Source organism: Spea bombifrons, chromosome 5 (assembly GCF_027358695.1).
Source record: "Spea bombifrons isolate aSpeBom1 chromosome 5, aSpeBom1.2.pri, whole genome shotgun sequence".
Lineage (NCBI taxonomy): Eukaryota > Metazoa > Chordata > Amphibia > Anura > Pelobatidae > Spea > Spea bombifrons.
In genome coordinates, this window is record NC_071091.1 from 96,336,924 (window position 1) to 96,360,006 (window position 23,083).

The window sequence follows — 23,083 nt, forward strand, 5'->3', positions numbered from 1 at the left end:
AATTGGCACAAAATAAAGAACCGGGAACACGTAATGGCTCCATTTGCAGCGGACCTTTTTAATATTGGTGATCTGGTTAAATCATGGTTATTTTTATTTATTTGTGCCCCAGGTGTATAGTGAATACAGATGATACTGTTATTTATTAAACAAATACATTACAGCTGTTGCCTTATTTCTGCTTCTATCTTTTTTTGGCTCATAACTTGAAGGATTTTAAAATTCTAAATAGGAAAAAATAACAGTGTTCGGATATAATTATACAATTGAATGCCACTTTTTCCAGATAAATATTTATGCAAATCCTAATGGTCAGATGCGAAATTAAATCTAATTATTTTGGCTGCTCTTTCAAGAACATTTTGGGCACGTGGACAAAACCGTCTGTACTTATATAACATTTTATAATCTTGGAATTGTTAAATAAAATACTTTTTTTATTTTATTTTTATTTCTCACAGCTCTGAAAGCGAATCTGGCTCGCAAAGCGCCTGTGACCAGCTCGTAACTCCTACAGCGTTGGCAGCCTGTACCAGGGTGGACTCGTGCTTCACCCCGTGGCTCGTCCCATCACTTGGAGTTTCCATCCATTTTGCACACCTGGAGCTACACTTGTGCCATCACCTGGATCAGTTAGGCTCAGGTATATCTTTGCGTCTCAGTAATAATGACAACCACCACAACTGAATTTCCTCTGTAACTCTGTCGTGGGGATTTATTCACTAAATGTGGAGTTTGCAGGAGAGTTGAACATTGTATCTTTCTGCTGTATTGCGAAAGGCCAATCCCATCGAGCTTTTCCTGCAAGGAGCCATAGTTGGTCATGCGTAATGTAAAGGTAAATTGATGAGACAACTTTCAAGTCATTTCCCCATGTTAGGTATACTTTATGCAGGGTTAGTTCAGTTTTGTGTGCATGACGAGCCCAATGTCATTGTTCAGATCTACATAACCTCTTCTTTGGCGAATAGACCCAGTGGTGATTTCAGATCAGTAAAAATGTAGAGGAAAATATATTATGCCTATTAAGCAGATAATATTGTACAGGACAGAGTGCTTATACCTCTGAAATCAAGATATGTTTGCCCCACTGCTTAGATAAAGGGGTTTATGGTTTTGCAAACAAATGTATTGTTTACCCAGAAACGTGATGATGCATTTAAAAGCCTTAAGGTTGTGCTGTGCCTCTTGGGATTAATCGGCGGTATGTGTGATGTCACCAAGGGTGCGTGTAATGCGCTGGAGCACCAACTACTTGCCGTTGTCTTCATTGCTGGATCCCCAAAATACACCTTTAGCTGTCCAAATATTGGGGAGCTAATTCTCCATGAGCTCCTATTCCCCATTCATATGACCTTCTCTGACCCTTGCTGCTTTGCCCTTAAACACTTAAAATCAGCAAACCTCCCCTTAAAACCCTGACATTAAATTAACCTCACAATTTGTCATGATCTTCGACTAAGTGTTTATTTTGGAAAACAAAAATATAACGATCGTGTTTACTCCTTGGAAGGGAGAGTTTGATATTAATCCATCCACTTCATGAATGTTTCTTGAAAGTAGTTTTTGACAGTAATTGTCTCAGATTAAACTATTTTTTTCCATTTTGTGAGACAGTATTTTCACTCCTTTTTATAAAGTGCTGTTTCTTGTAATGTTATTTCTCTCATTTTTACTTCTAGTTCCACCCAAATGCTTACACCCTTTTAAGTCAGATAAGACCATGCCAGGTGACCTGGAATACATGGTCATCTCTTTGAAAGAACCTCATGTGTATGCACGACAATGGAGCGAAGTGTCCGTCTGCAAAGAGATACAGTTCTCCACCACGGCAGACTGCAGTCTATTGGAGTTCCGTAACCTCACCATGAGGGAGCTGGTGAAACAATTTCACATCCAGGGGCAGGTGGCCGTTTCCGACAGTGCCCTCGAGAAGATTCTGAACGTCACCGTCTTGGTTGATCCAGTATTTGTCAACTTCGGACAGCATTCGGTGCAGTCCATTAACACAGCGATTCAAGCTTGGCAGCAGGTAAGAAACCTGTTCTAACTAATAGTGACAGGAGTGACAGGATTTAGAATTAATGGAAATAAAAATGTATCGCCACATACAATGAGGTAAAATCGTTATCTCCATGCAAGTCTGTGATGTCATATGCCAAGAATGTACTTTTTGGTCTTGGGGGAACTGTTTGCGCGGCTTTGGACATTTTAGGTAGATGCCTCACTATCACCGACTGACAAGCTTCCCAGGGTTCTGGTCTCCACCATTTAAGTCTCCATAGATGTAGGAGTCAAGCATTCAGGATCACCATTAAATTATCTGTTCAACCCAACTAGCTTACTTTACAGATTGAAATCACCTTAATACTTAGTCTAGTGGCATCCGGGAAGTACAGTCCCACCAGCGCATGGCGTATCAGTATGTCCTATTGAATAGAACATGGGAGAGGAGATTCGTTCAACAACCAAATTGGGCTTCTTGGGTTTATCAACGTCTCTGGTGTCAGGATTAAGAGCCATGTTTACTCAGCCCTGATAAATCCTTCCAGAACATTTTCCAGTTTGTTTGTGTGTTTGTTTTGTACTGCCGAGGAATTAAAGAAACCTCGTTAATGTTTTGGCATCAAAGCATTCATGTCTAGTGGGGCCTGACTTCTCATACTATATCCAAACAAACATCGGTTTGCTGGTTGTGCCGAGGATCATCTCGCTCACAGATTCTTCTGTAACAGCATGTAATTATAACAGCATGTTTCAAAGGAAAAAATCCTACATGATCACGGACCTGTATTAACCACTTGGACAACCGTTACACGTGACATCGCTTCTCAAGGACCACAGGGATACATTGTTTCCATGTTAATACTTTGGCATGTAGTTTTGTGAGGAGCAATGCTGCATGTATGTCTTTACTATCAATACTAATAGCATACGGTCAGTCACATACGCTCTAGTAATACACTGTACTCTACATCAGGCAAACGTATCGATAAAAATGACGTTTCTGTTAGCTACTAAATACAAAGTTTCATAATTGATGGTATTTTAACCTTCTCGTTGCTCAAGGGCTGAGTAGTACCCAGCTGATTCCTAACTTCTATCCAGCCTAGCAACCCATTAAGTAACCGGCTATAGGAATCTTAAACTATGTGAACGGTCTTGGTGACCCTCGGAGTATGGCCAAGGTTATAAAGTTGTGGGTTTTGGTTTTTTGTTTTTGCTTATGAACTAATCACTTACAAGACGTGGGCTTTGTCCTGTCCACTCCATGGTCTTGGGCAGTACCATAGCTGTCCCGTCCTTCCTCTGTTTCATGTAATAAATTGTACGTGTAACATCGGGAGCCAGGATTCCGAGTTGGAAACCCTTAGCTAATAAAGTGATCTTCTCTACCCCCGGGGGGTTACTGAGCGCTCCTCCCACGAATTAAGTTAAGGAAAACAAAGTCATTTTTATTTATACTTCTAGAGATCCCTAGAAGCTGGATTAATTACCTAACATGGCACCGCAGCAGCAGCCCCAGAAGAAGATAAACCATCTGTTTTATATCAAACATTCTTTTTTAAGGGCATTCCATGGTTTTCTTACTGCAGGAGGATATTCATAAAACAAGAGCTGGTGTGATCTAAACCCCTACAGCTGGTTCAAATATCATTCCGAAGAGAAACAAAAAATCATTGCAGCTCTGGATGTCATGTTTTGAACAATACATTGAAAGGCATCATACAGAAAGGATTTCTTCATGGTTCATTGAGACAAGATGATCTCAGTACTATGGCTGTGACAGATAATAAAAGCACTGGGAGATGGATACATACCAGATATTAAAACCCCAAAAATATCATATAAAAGGATAATAGAAGGATTAGCAGCATGATATATAGAAATACTAAGAGCATTGTATGATCATAGATAAAAATGCGTGTGAGCATGTGTATGTGTGTACACGTGTGTATGTATGTGCACGTGTGTATGTGTGTGCACGTGTGTATATGCATACGTACAAAGGGGGCTTTCGTATTTCACAGTGCGGTTTCTCCTGCGAGAATGGCTGAGCTGGCCCTGTATCATGTATAGAGCGCCTGGCACAATGCTCTGTAGATCAGAGTCAGAATACTGTACTGCCCCTGAGACATTGATAGATAACATGATTTAAGGCATATATTTAGGCATCATTCAGATGTGTTTGAACACAAAGAGCCATAGAAAAGAGATTTCTGTAAAAACAACAAAAAAAAAAAGCAAATGGACTCCGTTATTGATGCGGTTGTCTTCTCTGCAAAGCAAGTATTTCATTTAACGTGAGCTGGTTATTCCTCTATTATATCCCCTGTTCCTTTTCCCCTTCTGGAGTGGTTTAGAACCCCAGCCCCCTTAATATTTGGAATATGACTCTTTCGCTTTCTTAATAACCAAAGGTTGCTGAAGCTTAAATAGAGTTTTGAGAACTTGCTTTGATCAGGAAAGAGTGGAAGTTGTGACTTCTAGTGACAAAAATCCATTGTCTGGAATGAAGCCATAGTGACACAGACAGAGAGAAAAGTAAATGAGCCAGATTGATAGGTAGCTGGATTGGCAGGTAGCTGGACATGAAGCTGGAAGTATGCTGCGCAGGTTTAAAATGCTGGGAAGCTCATTCATCCGCACCACGCTCCTATACGCTGCGGACGACACAGATGTGTAATAACTGCATTTTCTATCAGGTTTCCTCATCTGGATAAAAAACACAAGTCAGGCTCCAACACACACAAAAAACATACAACGAATAAATATTTAAGTGTCTTAAATCCACATCAACGTGTCAATGAATAACTGGCTTAAAGAAAAGAGATGGAGCCATGTGTCTGACGGTATAATGCTGACATGTACATTCTGAGAATAGTTGGTCCTGATCTCTAAGTGGATTTAGCAGCGTTAACACGAGTTCCACGAAGACATGCTTGTGTAGTTTTCTTGTTTCCTTTAATATCGAGGTTTCTTTATAACACATGTTCTCACTGGATATATTCTAGGTCCAGTATTAATTAAATAATTAGAAACCAAATAAACAAATCCCCAATTTTCTTTTCATAGCTTTGTTAAAATCCAGGCAGACTGATGGTTAATCTGCATATGAGAGATGGGAAAAGGGGGGGTTCCAAGGTTGATAGAAGTTGCCCCTGAGTTCAGTAAGTAGAGAAGCTCTCACTGAACCTTATATTATTCTTGGAATAACCTTTTCGCTTTGGCAAAGAGGTTTCCTCGCCTGCTGGACGTCTATGACCGATATACCTTCATTTTGTGTCCTTTGCTGTTCCGTAAGGGTTTCGGTAACTCATTCACTGATTTCAATTATTTCACAGCAGCTGTAAAGCATGATGGTCGGTGCACTGTGTGTACAATGATACAGGCAGCTATCTGGGGCTAATGGGGATTGTAGTCTAAGACCAGCTGTATAGATTTCTTATCTCATTGCCTTTGCTTGACTTTATGTGTAACTGCAATTGGCAGATAACTTTCTGGAAGGGTTGGCCCTGGAGTTGAATGCAAGGGACACATAGAACATTATTTTGGCATTTTCTGTATTAAAACATCCTGTTCTTTTGTGTTCCAGAATCAGTGCCCTGAGGCCGAGGAGTTGATCTACAGTCATTTTGTCATCTGTAATGACACGCAGGAGACGCTGCGGTTTGGCCAAGTAGATACTGATGAGAATATAGTGCTGGCCAGTCTCCACAGCCACCAGTACTGCTGGCGCTCACACAAGTCCCCACAGGTACGGATCAAAGGCTTTTCCAGGCCACCAATCCATCTGATTAAGTCTCGCTTATACTTTCTCATGCTTTCATTTATAGAAATACCGTAACAAAGTCAAAACAGTTTGTTTCCCCGAGTGAGTGTGCTGATCCAAAACCAAGAGAACCAAAGTGTACATTATACTAAAAGGATGCAGAAAATAAACATATCCTAAAGCAGCCTAACTGGAAACACAATCTCAACTCTGAGCTGTACTTCACAGGGGCTAAACCGTATTGATTTTTAGGGTTCTTATGAAGTCCATCCTAAACATTTTGTAGCAATGTGAAAGTAATATCCCTTTAAAAGCATCCCTGTGGCGTGGGCTACGGTACACTTTACATACACACACACGTACACACATGTACACACACACGCACACACACAACTCTACCCTCTCAGGACCTTCTTTTGGCTCTATGTTATCCCTGTCATTTCTGTCTCTCACCTCAGTGTTGATTTTCTTCTCTTTGTGTTTTTATCCATTCCTTATTTTGTTCCGTGTCTTTCTCTAATGGTCGCATCATTTCCCCCCTGTCCATGCTAATTTATCTCTCTCCTTCTCCCTATATTCAATATACTGTGTGATGTCTATCAAACCCAAACCCCATCCATGCCCCTACTCTTACTCAATGGGCACAGGGGCTAGTAAAAAGTATTTAAAGTGTTAATAAAGTGCTCGGCCGGATATCATACAATGCTTTGCGTACTACCACGTGTGTGCATGTCTGTTGTCCTCATCCCTTCTCTGCTTCTTCTGAAACAGAAAGTAGACTTGAGTACACAGATTGCCGGCTTTAGCAGAGGTGTTTAGAGGAGGCATTGGCTTCATGCAAGATGGATACAAAGTGCGTGTTACTATAAGTTAGGGAAGACACGTTCCTTTAACCAGTGAAGCATGGAACATGTACATGTTGCAGCAGAGGAGGCATTGGGTGACATGACCAGTACTTTAAAAAAAGACATGGCATGTTTGGTGGCTGTGGCTTCTTGGTTGAGGACAAGCCCTGTCCTACGGCGCTATACTCGGCACCAAGAACATTGGCCAAGGGGACTTGAGCAGGGAGCTTCCCTGAGTGATGAGTTAAACACATTAACCTAGACTGTAGGCGGTAAGTAAGGGGCTGTCGCTCCATGTTAATATGATTTGTGGAAGTAAGAGTGCCTGGAACTGAGTTCCGTGCCGTTTATTTGCTAATCTGGCCTAAATTTAAGAAAATCTACTCTGAAGCAAACAAAAAGATTAGATGTTTGTAAGAGAGTTTGGAACATGAAGTAAATCAAAACTAGTCTAAACTAAACATGAAACCAAAACAATGGACATACCAGAATGAGGGTGTTTTATCAGATTGTCGGGGAGAATGCTTTAAATCACCTTCTAAAAATTCCATGGCTACTCTTAGTTTCATAAACACCTCATTACACCAAACTCGCATTATACAAAAAGGTTATTTTCATGATGAAACATTATGTTTTATACAACTTCATTGCATAGAAGTCTAGTGTATAAAACAAAGGTTCTGGCAGGAATTGTTCTCTTTAACTCTTTACTGCCAGAGCCGTGCATCTTGAAGAGCAGTTCTCTTTGATATATTCAGTGAGCTGACCCCCAAATCAGTGAATGATTGAGCTAATGTGGTTGCCCAATAGGTCAAACCTTCGTCGTGTAAGAAGTTAAGCCAGTTTTGGTAACTGAACTGCACATTAATCGAATTTGTGGCAAGCAGAGAGCATTGTTGGAAACTAAAGCTCACCAGGTGACCACCTTAAGTTATCCCATAGTTAAAAAGGTATATTTTTGGGTCTGTTTCCAGCTATTCAAAGGCATTTTTTAGAAGCTGACTCCTTGTCTGTAACGGCTTTCCTACAAGGCCTGAAATACATAAACTGTCTCCTAAGATGACTGCATTACCCCTAAATCTAAAGTCCATACAACAAGATGTTCCTACTTGGAATCAGTATTATTTGTATTGGCTCCTCTCCATCAAGAAGATATTTCTAGCTTTCTTTTCTAGTAGGAAATATCAAAACCCAAAAGCCCAAAAGACAATTGGAGTGGCCAGTTCAGAAGTATTAACACTATATATATATATATAAAGGTTTTAAGTATGTTACCTACTAAGATTATGTGGCCATGACATGTTAAAAGTGAATGACAATTTTCTTCTGCAGTTTACTGTGAGGTTTCTTTTTTAGTTCATAAAATAAATATGAATATAATATGTCCGCTAGTCCATTCACCATTCAAGATGTATTAAAAGGGTGGACTATAGACTGGTTAGACCAGTTCACCAATATATTTTTATATTTTGTTATATATGTATAATAGCCAAAAATGGCAGATCATTTTCCGTATTAGCACCTATATTAAATGGCGTTCTTGTTTTTACTACTCAGACATTAAAAGCCATACAACCCGGTATGAAATAAATAACCGCAAGCAGATACGTAACACAATGCAAAGAGGTGGACGGTGAATGTTAACGAAATCCTAAAACTGGCTGGTTTGCAGCCCTTGAGGACAATGTTAATGTAGCATTTTAAGTGGTACGTCCGCTGTGAACAATGCCATCGTTTCTATTTTAATTTTTAATGTTCCTTTAAAATCGGAAGGCATTAGTGTTTCTGGTCCCAGCGATATTTGCTATTATTCAATTTTCCAGTTTGCATTCTTGTTGCACATTCAGATATTTGATATTTTAAGGCATTAAACCGACGTCTAATAACATTGCCTTGGTGTTGAGACTGTGAAGGGAAATACAGATTATCGCCTATCCGGTATATATTATGAATTCCACCCGACACATGCAGTACTTGTGGTTTTCCTCCCATGCTATTATTTTTCCTCTAAATAATTTCCATGTTAAATGAATTAATGAAGTGGGATTACCTGTAAGTCAAAACAGTGCCCGAGCCCCGGACGATCCCTGCGAGTGTCAGATTTATGGAATTTGGGATGATCTCATAGTTATGAAATTATTTCATTTCTCATGATAATTCCCCATTGGCCAAGTTAGTGAATTTTAAGAACTCTGAGAGCAGATTGCGAGATAAATGTGAATAATCCATTCTTTTGGAGCAGTGTGCGTTCCCCTAGGCATTGCTTCATACTTGACTTACGTTTGGGAATAAAATAAGATAGGGCAAGTTCTTACACACCACATTGTGTTACTGGGTAAGCAAACCATCCTACTTCTGCGACTGGTTCATATTTCCCATCGCTCCAGCCGTACGGGTCCATGGCTGCTATTGAATACTTTGTTTAACCTTTATAGTGTTTTCATAGCTTGAGAACACAGTTCAATTCGATGAAAATAGTTTCAATGCTGTCACTTTTCTTTTACCTTTAGATCAATTAACCTCCCTATTTCCTTTTTTTTCCTTTTTTTGCAATTAAAATAGGTATATGGAATTTCAAAGAGCAATTTGTAACAGTCGGACGATAAATTCACAGTAATGCGTTTATTCAGCTGATTTGTTCAACACTGCAAAGTTGTTGAAGAAAGAAAAATAAGATTATATTAAGCCATGTTGCCAATTATTTTCAATGAAACATTTTAAAGGAATGTTTTCAACCCCAGGAACTGCTTTATAACACATTTAATGTTGTAGTTAAAATAACAGGAGGATTGTGCAGGTTTCTATAGATCAGGAATCTCTATGTATGAGCCGGGGTGGATTCCTATAAGGCGTATAAGACAATTTATTAATCTACATTCACAGATGTTCACTAGGCTTGGTTAAATATTTTCTGGTATATTTGCTTTCTTGACCTTGAAATCTTGTCATCATCCCATGACCACTTCTAGAGCCTTCCCAGCAATGCCAGTCCTGCGGTATCACAATCCCTTTCTACAAGAGGGCCGTGAGGGCTAATCCCAGGTTTTGGGAGGCGAGGAGCTTAAATTCACCCCAACACAAGGAGATCAAAATACTACTCTGAAGACCTGTCAATCAGCTGGTGTACTAAGAGCCTTGCACTCAGATCTTTCAAGTTTCCAAAAAAATATATTTCTAACATTAGGAATCTGTCAGCTGATACAACTATACATTGACTATAACAGGAAAAATGAAACCATGCGCTAAATCATATTAATTATTGTCTAGCTTCTAATCATTATGGATTCCATGTCTGCATGGAAATGCAACATTTAGTCTAGTAGGCAAGTCCGACCAAGTGTTTTATTACTCTAGGAAACCCCTGGTGCAAGTATACCTTTTGCAGGTTTTACTGAGTCTGGCGGTCATTCCCTGGCTGACAGCGGCATTGGCCAGCGCAATGTAACATCGATATACTGGCAAAATTAATGTTGGGGTTTTCATCATAAATGGGTAATTTACAAATATAATTACATGACAGAGGCATTGACTGGGATATGAATATTCTGCATAATGTTACACCGTTAAAAATATCCTTAGCAAAACAAACCTGGCACTTTCATTGTGGGCTACACATGGCTTGCAGCCACCATGGGCGCATGCCCAAAGTGCCATCCGTGGTACCTCATGCTGGCTACGGCACATGGCGCTCTACGCACATTGAATGTGAATTTAATATAAGTATTACTTCAGCTTCGGATAGATTAGCAGTGACTGTAAGTACCAAATCAGGACAGTACCCCCATCTTATAGTAAGGTTAAAAATCAGTACTAGGATTTTTTTGTCTTATTAACCTTTTATATGGTGGCAGTAATTCTGCCTCCTCTTGTGGATTCCCATCTTTCTGCTCTTCCTGCTAAAATCGCATTTCACTCAGTCTCTTTTTTCCTCGATTAGCCCTTGGCCTTTCCCTGTTTCCTTTCTTCCGTGAACCGTGGAGTCACAGAAGCATTAATCTTCATGATGTATGGAGGAAGCTTCTGTGCCAACAAGTATGAAATAAAGTCTCACAGATGCGAACCGACAGGCGTATTCCTCCATGACACAGACTCAGCGAACACTCTGTTTATACATTTTTCTTGAGCCGAACTCGTACAGAAAAGCAATATTCTGCTGTGTTTTACCGCGTGATATTTATCTTTGTTATCCGAGTTATTCCCTGAAAAGTCTATCCATCACTTTCGATAGACAAGCACTGGCCGTTTCCTAGATGGATATTATTAGCAGGCGGTTGAAGTAGTTGAATTATTAGTCTGTTTTGTTGTGTGTGATCTTTAGGTGTCACATAGTAGTGCGACCATTTTTTAAAAGACTTGGTTTCGTTTTTTCTCCCTGTCAGAGGGGTAATTTACTATCCTTCCATTACATCCAGCCTTTTCCAGCAAATTGTATGAACTGAGACGCTCCGGCGGTTCTCAGGAACTCTATCCCATTACATGCGCACATAAGACCCCCCGACATCCTTCGCTGAGCCAATGCTGGAGCCGACTGGCGGTAGGTATAACAGAGCCACGCGTGTCCGACGAACACATCTCCTGCACGGCATTTAACTGGGGGTCTAATGTATATGACGGATTCTCTCATGTATTTTCAAGGGGGCGTCACGTAGATTTAAAGGGACCCCTCAGCTGTCATATTCGTTAAAGTGCATTTGATGGCTGGAGTGTCCCATGTTCAGTGTGTGTGTATATATATATGTATATATATATATATGTATATGTATATATATATATATATATATATATATACAGTAAATGAGGTCATTATTTGTCATTACCGAGTATTCACTGCTTATATACACTGCGCATGGTTTTTATGTGTAATGTCACCTCCAACACATGAAACTTGGCACAGTATATATTTTTTGTGCTTTAAATCGCATTGCTTTTTACTGCCTGAATCCTGGACGTTAAATCCTCTTATTACCTTTATAAGAATGCAATAAAACTTTTAATATCTTTCAGTAGAAATGAACATTGCGTTCCCTGCCCTCCCATTGGTCGGCTCGTTTAGAAGCCCCCCGCTCTTTGTTTATGTCTGTTCTCCGGTTGATGACAAGGACATCCCCGGCTATGCCAGGTCTCCGAGGCGGCCACGTTAACCCTTGTGATAGACGCACTCAGCCATGTAAAACAGGATTATTAATTATTCATTGGTTATTAATGCCAAAAAATAATCATTTGTTTTGGATTTTTTTATGAATCACCAGATTAACTTCTTCCTGTTCAGTTCTGTTTGTTGTTTTTTTTGTTTTGTTTTTTTTTGTATTCCTTTCTACATCTTGGTTCTGATTTTAAGGAACCTCAGGATCAGAAGTGCATATGTTTTGTTTTGCATATTGTAACTCCTTAAGTTCTATCGTACTAAATGACATAAAATGCCCTTATTATAACTTAATGTTCATTTTGTAAAAAAAATAATTGAAACTAATTGTTGCAAAAAAAGGCTTTGTTTAAAACAAATAAAATAATAAAATGTAGCATTACTTGTGATGTGCGGGTAAGCATTTGGAGTAGATGGGTGCATCTCCAGGTTACGCAGCAATGTAATCCACATTAATACGCATAAATACGCTGCAATGAATTGGCCACCGGTCCTCGCTGCCTCAACGCAACTGGCCCTCTATATGTGTGTGTGTGTGTGTATCACAGATAAACCTCATATTGATGTGTGTTGTGAATGTGTACACAGTGTAAATGCTTCAGTAACAGCTGAAAAGCTTTAAATGAAGTTGTGACATGTCTTGAAGCAGATTGTCTGACATGTTATTGTCCGTCAGCGAAGTCTGACTGAAGAGGTGTCTACATGGACCACCCCTACAGATTAGCCTTTACCGAGAAAGTAACTGCTCCAAAAATGTCTTTACCGTTAACCCCTTTCCCACCGGAGCTGCGTACAAAACAACATATTCTTCATGAACACTTAAGTGTTCCCAAACTGCAAAGAATAATTGACAGGCTCTTTAAGATTTTTAAGGAACAAAATGGGGGTCTCTAGAGCAATACATCACCCCCCCATCACTTGTGGTTTCATTTCCTTGACTTTGCTATACATTGCTATACATTGTTGTACATTATTATACATTGCTATACATTATTATACATTATTATATATTGTTGTACATTATTATACATTATTATATATTGTTGTACATTATTATACTTTGTTATACACTGTGATGGTCCAATTCCATTGAGCGTTTTCTGCCGTAAGAGCTTGGCTGGCCTTGTAAAGTATAGTTAAACGATGAAAGTGTTGCATTCACCGTAGCGATGCATTGATATTGACGATTTCTCCACTTTTACCCACTTCCAAAAGGGTTTAATAATTTATTCTTTATGAAGACCAAGGACACGGATATCATGTGAAGCAAGTTTAGTGTGTTGTGCTGTTCACGTTGCAAACCTTTTATTTCCCAGAAGACGCTAAAAGTCCTAAATCTTTACATGTGCGTAGTAAAGCATCCTCAGTGACAGAAGGCTGCGTATTTATGATTCTGACCTCCTTATGGTTTTTCTATCTGTACAGCTGCTCCACATCTGTATCGAAGGCTGGGGAAATTGGCGCTGGTCAGAGCCGTTTAATGTGGACAATGCCGGGACGTTTATCAGAACCATCCAGTACAAGGGACGGACGGCGTCCCTTATCATCAAGATCCAGCAACTGAATGGAGTGCAGAAACAGGCATGTCATGGGCACTCCCAGGGTTAATACCTATATTACACCGCCTGGGGCTATCATGTATACATATATATGTACAGACACATCTTCAATATAAGCAGAATTGTTGAACCGCTAATTAGCGTTAGTTCTTGTGTTTCATATTCTTCAATTAAGAGGAACACAATTGATCAGACCTAACGAAAGATCATAGTCTAAAACTAGAGGGCCAGATGCTAAGATATGATGTAGGAAAGGTTTACTTTACTGAGAGGGCGGTAGATAAATGTAACAGCCTTCCAGCGGAAGTGGTAGAGGTTAATACAGTGAGGAAATTTAAACATGCATTGGATAGGCATAACGCTGTCCTGAATCCAAGACAAGAGCAAAGACTTATAAGATCTGAGTCTGTACAGCAGGATAAATAGACAGACTGGATGGGCCGAATGGTTCTTATCTGCCATCAGATTCTATGTTTCTATAATCCCCAACATACCTGTAATAACTCCATGTGTGTGTCCAGTGGGATGACGCATGTTTTGTTTTCACATAATGTTAGGCTTACTGTAAACGTGTCTAGCGGGAGATGTATAGGATGCTGGATATAAGGCTTCTCCCACATTATTCCTTTAGATAAACAGTATTTTATATTGCGTTCCTTAAGCCATATCAGGAAGCTTTCAATCTTCTCCTTGTATTACATTTTCAGCCGGCTAGTATTACGGTAAATATCTGATGATCAGGTTACCTTCAGGCCTGAACAATCTGGGTGTATTTCTTATTGTGTTACTCAATTCTCTGACATTCTTAGGTTTAAGGAGCCATAGAAGTCAAGTTCCCTGCCACATGTATGCTACATACATGTACACACTGTATGCACGCAACTGGGACTAAAAATCGTCATTACAAACATTTCATAGCATCACATGGCCAACAACTCTAAGCAGCGCAAGTAACTTGAGAGAACGTCACGAACATTACAACATGTTTTCTCCCCATTTCTTGTAGGTGACGATATGCGGAAGGCAGGTCATCTGCAGCTACCTGTCAGAGAGCATCGAGCTGAAAGTGGTTCAGCATTACGTGGGACCCGATGGCCAGGCTGTGGTACGGGAACATTTCGACTGCTTAGCAGCCAAACAGAAACTGCCTTCTTACGTTCTGGAAAACAATGAGCTCTCCGAGCTATGCGTTCGGGCAAAAGGAGACGAAGCCTGGTCCCAAGATGTATGCCTGGCATCGGATGCCGCTGAGCACAGCATGATAATTCAGGTACTGAGACCCCCCAGTACACTCACAAAGCCCCTCGGCTTAGAGTGCTGTGTGTCATGTAAATTATAATGGCTATCTAGTTCAGCAGCATGTTGCTAACATTGTGCAGGTTAAAGGTGCTGTATCATTCATTGCACTTTCTGATATTTTAAGCAAATAAACCTTTGCTCATCTGTCATTTTATTCTGTTAGTCACATAATACCAACATAGACATAATTAGGAAGTGTTTCTGTTTCAGTGGCAGCATGTTGCGAAACAATTAAGTGTCCCCCATGTTTAAAGAAGTGTTTCTGGGAACAGTTTGGGAATTCAGCAGTACCAAGAAACATTCTAAGAACCTAAAAGCACAGACAATAGCATATACGGATTCATTCTTGCACAGCTTCGGAGTAAAGTATTTCCATTCACAGGTCTGCGGGTGCAGTTTATTATCTAATCATTTCAGTGTCACAATAATTTTAAGAAAACACGTGATGTTTCACCCTGCAAGGTCCGCGCCTTGATCTAGACACCACAGTATATGAATGAAGGTCTTGGCACAGGCTAAAATATTGGCTATGAGCGCGTAGAGCTTTTACCGGTGTAAAGTGCCAGTAAACGTTATAAAGATAATCTTGTCTTCTCTAGAAGAAGCTGAAGCTGTTTAGGGCCCCAGAACTGTGATGAAGCCGCTTGTACATGTTAAGTTACAAGCTTCTTTCTCACTGTGACTGGTAATGCCTGTTCTGCCCGCTGACAATCGCTAACCGCTCCTGGGGGGAGAATCGCTGGAGGGGATCTTATCTAGATGGTAGTTGGGGAGCTGAAAAGAGCAATCCTTATTGCAGGAGCAGAGGCAGAAGATCTTTTTGTCGGCGCCCGATCGCAGCTGATTGGCTAAGATGTGCATCTGCGGCCAATCAGCTGTCAGTCGGACAGCCACAGAAAACTATGTGCTTCTTACGTTTCTTAAAGTTCCAACAGCAAATAAAAAGAGCTACGGATTCCATAAAAGAAGCTGGCGTTAGTCTAGAAGTTTACTGTCTCTTTAACTATAGTGTGAACACAACCGCCTTTTCTGCCATATGCAGCATGGAATCCTGTTTACGATGTGTAACGACTCCGAAATGCCATCCTCTGTATTTATTGTTTTAGTGACTTGCGGTTCTTGTATAAACGTTTTATTTCAGTTGGGTTGAGATACATATGTGTTATTTATATTCCCTGAGATTCTTGCTGACAGTTTCTCGCGAACGTTTGGTGCGATCAGGACGTGGTGTGGTAGCCGATCGCTGTAGGTTGCAGAAGTGATGTGTATGAGAAAATGGTTGTGCGATGCTCTCATTTACACACCCTGTGTCCCTGGCTTGTTTAGAACTTGGCAGCAGCCTTGTTCTTTGATTATGTGCTGCCGATATCATACATCTGTTCCCTCTACTGTTGATGTGTTAGACATGGATTTCCTGCTTTCCAACAAAAAAAAAAGGCCGAAATCTTGCTTGACAAAATAAATTCCAACCTCTCCACAGATATTCATTTGGTTTTTTAAGGTGAAGAATTTGTCCAGCAAAACTCGTATCAGATGGGTCTCGTATGAATGCCATGCATATGTCGGGGCTTCCTGGCTGCATGCCATTCTTAAGATGAAAATGAAACTCATTAACCAGCGGAATATTCTTTATAGCGCGGCACTCGAATGGTTACGCGCGTTAAAAAAAAAAAAATAGTAATGATAACCGTGGGACCCGTTTTCCCGGAATGATGAACACTCCTATTTTATTTTAATAAGCTTCCAACTAGGTTTTATTTACTATGAGAAATAATGTATATATATGGTAGAAATAAAAAGCGCCAAAAATATGACTTTTCATTCAAAATATCAACATTTCTCCAAACTGATGTAGAGACGTTCTTATTCAAACATATTCAGAATAAAGGTGGCAATATGCTGATATGATAAATTATTGTTATCTTTTATTTATATAGCACCAACAATTTACGCAGCGCTCCATACGATACATTTATTCAGAAGGTCTGACAAAACAAAATTGAAAGACTAAGACAAAGAGGGCTGTGCTCGCAAGCTTACAATCTAAACGTGTTTATATGTCACAGGTGCCGTCTTCAAACAGGTCCATCATCTACGTGTGGTGCTCTCTTCTAACGCTGGAGCCCAGTTCCCAAGTGCAGCAGAGAATGGTAAGTTCTCCCTATCTGGCAATGAGTTCCTTATCGTACTGACCTTTCACGGGCTGGATGGGAGGAAGGTCGGTGCGACCTTGAAAGCCAAAATTTACTACAGCAGGCAGCTGTAAAGAGCAGAGAGTAATGTCACCCTGTGCTTTTTTTATATATATCTCTAGATCATGTTTAGCCCACTTTTTATCATGAGGAGCCATCTCTCTGATTCCATCATCGTACATTTGGAGAAAAGGAGCCTTGGGTTAACGGAAACGCAGATAGTTCCAGGAAAAGGACTGGAAAAAACCCTACAGAACATAGAACCGGAGTTAACCCATCACCTGATGTTCCAAGCAAGGTATCTGGTGTGCCATTCCACTGCTTGTCCTTATTTAAATACATCAGTCTGTTACCGCCATTGAGTGTTACTATATACGCCATGCATATTATTACTATATACCCCATGCATATTATTACTATATACCCCATGCATATTGTTACCATACACCCCATGCACATTATTACTATATACCCCATGCATATTATTACTATATACCCCATGCATATTGTTACTATATACCCCATGCATATTGTTACTATATACCCCATGCATATTGTTACTATATACCCAATGCATATTGTTACTATACACCCCATGCGTATTGTTACTATACACCCCATGCGTATTGTTACTATACACCCCATGCGTATTGTTACTATACACCCCATGCGTATTGTTACTATACACCCCATGCATATTATTACTATATACCCCATGCATATTATTACTATATACCCCATGCATATTGTTACTATATACCCCATGCATATTGTTACTATACACCCCATGCATATTGTTACTATACACCCCATGCATATTATTACTATACACCCAATGCATATTGTTACTATACACCCCATGCATATTGTTACTATACACCCCATGCATATTGTTACTATACACCCCATGCATATTGTTACTATATACCCCATGCATATTGTTACTATACACCCCATGCATATTGTTACTATACACCCCATGCATATTGTTACTATACACCCCATGCATATTGTTACTATACACCCCATGCATATTGTTACTATACACCCCATGCATATTGTTACTATATACCTCATGCATATTGTTACTATATACCCCGTGCATATTGTTACTATATACCCCATGCATATTGTTACTATATACCCCATGCATATTGTTACTATATACCCCATGCATATTGTTACTATACACCCCATGCATATTGTTACTATACACCCCATGCATATTGTTACTATACACCCCATGCATATTGTTACTATACACCCCATGCATATTGTTACTATACACCCCATGCATATTGTTACTATACACCCCATGCATATTATTACTATACACCCCATGCATATTGTTACTATACACCCCATGCATATTGTTACTATACACCCCATGCATATTGTTACTATACACCCCATGCATATTGTTATCCTTTGTATATAATATCCTTTGTAAGGGACTATTATTTGAGTTAATTGCAAGGTTTGCATTGTAACATTATAATTATATTGTAACGCAGCTCCACAATAACATTAGTGATCTTTTTGCATTTGGCAAGGTAGTGGTGCTATCACTATGGCAACTAATGGAATGGTCCAATCAGCAGGGACGTTCTTTGGTTACGGGGATTACCCCGTTGCACAAGAAACATTTTTAATACCTTTGGACATAGGGGGAGAGTGTCCATTGCATCGCAGGTACCGGTTTCGGAATATTCCGCCCGCCGCTTCCTGTATAAATACATTTTTGTTTCAGACACGCAAGTACCTTTCCTAAATAACATTAAGAAATGAATATTCTGGTATCGGCACACTGATCTGTTTAGGCCTCCACCCCGTTAAGTGTTTCCCAAACCTTGCCAGTTCATGTATTAAGAAATATTTCCGTAGGGCGAGGAGAGAAGTAGTAATGTTAAGTGTTTGCTCCGAGCATGGAAATTCCTAGCTTACAGTACATGGAGCGGCAGGAAAGAGTGCTTGCAGCATGGCGGGTTTTTATTAAAGCACACGTTGTTGCTGATAACTGCCTCCCGTTTCAAGACGTCTTAACCGTTCTTTTATTTGTGGAGTGCTTGAAAGAAGCACATGCCAAAACATTTGGGAAAGGTGAGGGTTTCCGTTCCCTGCGTTGGGATGGTGTAGTGGGGTATGACACCCGATGAGAGTTTACAAGCACAAGATAGTTTGGAAATTCCGAATAAAAAAACTACATATAATATATACGTTAGGCTTGTCGACCAGAATTGCCATGCGCTGAAATGCTTAAGTTTTCGGTATCAGAGAAATATGAGTTAGGTGGTGCTGTGAGACCTTGACATACCTCCCAAGTGGGACCCAAATCCCTCTTTGTCTTCTTCCTCCCTTAAAAGTTCAGAATGTTTGCATCACAGTGTTCTACAAACACAACGTTCTGTATGAAGACAGCAGAACATATACATGAAACTGTCTAAATAAAATCATTCTTCTCTTTCTACGTGCCTTAGTTACAGCCGTAGAAAGGATCGCTCTCAGAAGTATGTTCTCTGTGCTTTACTCTATGAGCACTGGCTCCGACGTGGTTACACGAAGCGTTAAGATTTGAAATAGAATGTATGAAGTATTTCAAAGCATTTTAGAGAAATGCAAACAAATACTTTGGGATATAATAGATTTTAATACGTATCTTAGGAAATAATGATGACTTTACGTCTTTTTATTATTACTAAAAATGTAACATTATTACTAAAAATGTAAAATGTAATGTAAAAAAGTAGTGTGTTGCATGAAAGCTTTGTTCACCTTTTTGTTATTTTGTGTTCTTTTTATTTCCAGGGAAGAGGATGACCCCTCGCAATGTGCCGTTCCCATTTCAACCTCTCTTATTAAACAGATAGCCACAAAAACTCAGAGCGGGTATTCTGCAAGTGAGATTATTTCCGAGTTCTATGGAGATGAAAGCGGTTCTCAGCCAGAGTGGCCTTATAATAAAAAAGAAACGGAAGGGTAGGTCGTCTTCACTCACCCACCTTGCAAGTACAGATGTGTTTATGAAGCTGCAGCCTTGCAAAAAAAAAAACAAATTAAATAATAACAAATAATTGCTATAAATGTTTCTTTAAATGGCTTTGGTCCAGGTATATATAGTATAACAAATGATTTGTGTGTTATATTGTTATAATTCCACTCTTCTTGTTTAATGCTTTATGTGTAGCTAGTGTCTTAAAGGGGAGCAGTTTATTATTCCAGATTATTAATATAACACAGTGTTACATTACATGTATTTATAGAGTGTCAGCAGTGTAACGCTTCTCTTATATTCTCTTTTGCTCTAAGTGGAAGCCGCTAAAACAATGCGGGTAGAGTCCAAGTGTGGTCAACCTCCTGCTTGGGCTGACAATAGCATTACAATGAATGTGAGGAAGGAAAATGTACATGAATGCCCTGGTTAATACCTTTGGTATAGTCAGAAGTTTGAATAAGTAATATTCAGCTCCCTCTTTAGTTGCACTTGAGTTGGGTTAGAAGCTAATCCCGATTTTGTGTGTTGTGTGGTAGCGGTAAGCAGCTGGCTCAGTGGGATAGCCCCATGAGGGTGAAGCTTTCCATCTGGAGACCTCACTTGAAGACGCTGCTCATTGAACTGCTCCCATGGGCTCTGCTCATCAATCAATCCAGGTGGGACCTCTGGGTTTTTGAGGGCGAGAACATTGTGCTCCAGATTCCTGCTGGGAAAACCATCATACCTCCCAATTTCAAGGTAAATCCATCCTCCTAACCAGCAGTCTGCTAAATTACTAAACATTCAATGCTACCTTTTCAGATTATTATTCTGATGCAGTTACATGCATTTTGTTGTATTTCTGTTTGGTGACAATCATGATATATGTTTTTACATGTCCTGTAGTACAAATTCTTTCACTTTCTCCCAGGAGTATGATGCCCTCTGGTTTCAGTTGGATGTCTCTCTTTTCTTTTTGTGTTTGCTATTAACTTGTAGCAGTAAGATGACCAAAACCTAGCTTTGTGCATTCTAATTGTTCTAAATGACTGCTCTTCTTTATCTTATTGGCTCTCGTTATAAAAATGTTTACTTTCCGTTAATCTATTTGTTCTTATTGTACCTTCCAACAGGTGTTTATGAACATGTCTTATAATGCTGTGTTGTAATAATAATGATACTATTCCATATGTATACATATACAGTATATATGTACACTGTATATTATCATATAGCATGCCCTCATGCTATCTTCAGACTTTAGTGAACATGTGAGCGGTTTGTAGAGTTGAGATGAAGTGTTGTGGTTTCAGATCTTCACACTCCTGATTGACTGAGGTTCTGAACACTTGCCATGATACGGACGTTGTGCATTACGGGGGAGACATGTATGTTGTGTAGCAAGGGCCTGACATCACTGTCCTGCTTCATAACCAGAATGGGTTTTGACTCCCACTACCAGCCCCAATTAACAGTGACAGAATGTAGACACGTTGGTTTGTAAGAAGTTGTGCCACCATAATGACCTTACGGTGCTGTGATCACGGTGTGGCTGTTGAGAAGAGAACGTCAAAGCTGTACATTGGAAACACGCAGAGCAGATCTGAGCATGATGGGAGTAGAATCAGTGCTGGTCCTCCTAACCTTTGGATAATGTTTATGTAATTGCCACCTATACAAGATACTTCGTGTCACGCTGTGAACCATTAACCATAAATATCTTCATTCTGTCACTGTAAAAATGGTGTGAGAGGCCTTGTGGCCCCGTGGAACTCTAGAATGCATCGGTTTTATTTGATGGCAAAATGATCTCAAGATGATCTTGTGGCAAAATGCATCAACTCCCAGTATGCCCTCCTAGGGGCATCAATAAATTTAAATAGGAATAAAGCTGCAATTTCTAACATTGCGTCCGTTTGTTATAATGGACGTCTATACCGTATAAGAGTTCTGGTTATGACCTCATCTCCTTTTCATCTTCAGCCTGGATGCACAGAGGTTTGTTACAAAGATGGGGCTTGAACATTGTTACGATACGCACTGCTGAGCGAGGAAAATCCCATCAGCCCCTCCTTTTCTGATAAAAACCAAATGTGTTCATTTTTATAGTGATCATAAACTGCAAATACATGGCAGAGAGTGAATAAACGCTGGACAAAGAGCGCCATAAGGGAGTTAACATTAAAAAAGATTTCTTCATCGATTGCTAGAAATTACAACCATTGACGACATGATACAAAACATTTCAAAGCAACATTTTTATAAAAGGGAAAACCAGCAGATATGGTGGGGAGATAATAACATTCTGTTGTATCTATTATTGCGACATGTTTGCTTTGCCCCCCAGTCTCTTTCTTTGGGAAGAAGGGAAGTCCAGACACAATAGGAGAACACAACAGTATGCGTCCCGAGGGCCACTGCCGCAGCTATAGGGGCCATATACTTTGTTTCTGTCTGGGGCAAAGCATAGGCTGTGGCCGCAGCATCCAAGGACACATTTGTTTGAAAAATGAAGACTAAGGAAACTAATGAATTCCCCTCTGAAGCCAATGAAGGCTCAACGCGGAGAACAATACAGGAACTTTGTACTAAATACAAAGTTGAAGAAACTTAAACATATTTCAGGGGCTGAAATTTTAAGCATAATGGATAAAGAGCCCTTAGGATATTTTCCATTTATTTCGTGTTTTATTGCACACATTTAGTCATACACGCAGTGCACTTTGTATGAGAGCAAACATGATCCACTTAATAGGAATAACGCTCGTTATTATCTTTCATTGGTTTTTTTTCTTAATCTTATGAATCTAGAAAGTTTTGTTAACCCCTTCTAAAGGCTAATATAAAAAAGTTGAGAATATTTATTGTTTTACCATAACGTTATCTTGAAGCCAACCCTGTTATGATTTCATAATTTCAGGAACGTTTTAGACCCATTATTTTAATCAAGTATTAAAAAAACATTGCATGTTTGCTTCTGTATGATACAACCTATTTATAATAAACTGAATTTCCAGAAAGTAGGCACTTCTGGAAAACAAGAAGTTAATCTAACCCCACTCACGAGGTTTTGAAAGAACCGAAATAGACATGGAAAATACCATGGCTGCGTCCTTGGAGGTCACGTAACAAGGTCCTTACTGAATAGGGGTTCCAGTATATTTTGCGAGTTACTGCAGGCACTTTGAACTTTTCTCCCTCGAAGTATCTGCTTTCTGTATCTGCCTGTCAAGTAGCTGTTTTTCATCACATTTCGACAACATGCTTCAGCAGTTGAATTTGTTTCTTTTAGAAGGAAGCT

General features: G+C 39.7%; 1 protein-coding gene across 1 annotated transcript in view; it reads left to right on the top strand.

Moving 5' to 3' along the window:
• The window catches only part of VPS13B (vacuolar protein sorting 13 homolog B), a 359,343-nt gene that overhangs the window by 308,667 nt on the left and 27,593 nt on the right, over positions 1-23,083 (top strand). The window contains exons 41-49 of the mRNA XM_053466785.1: positions 462-643; positions 1,683-2,032; positions 5,597-5,758; positions 13,187-13,342; positions 14,327-14,590; positions 16,686-16,769; positions 16,934-17,109; positions 19,617-19,787; positions 20,340-20,541. Of these exons, the coding sequence (XP_053322760.1) occupies positions 462-643; positions 1,683-2,032; positions 5,597-5,758; positions 13,187-13,342; positions 14,327-14,590; positions 16,686-16,769; positions 16,934-17,109; positions 19,617-19,787; positions 20,340-20,541 (1,747 nt within the window). The remainder of the gene's footprint in view (positions 1-461; positions 644-1,682; positions 2,033-5,596; positions 5,759-13,186; positions 13,343-14,326; positions 14,591-16,685; positions 16,770-16,933; positions 17,110-19,616; positions 19,788-20,339; positions 20,542-23,083) is intronic.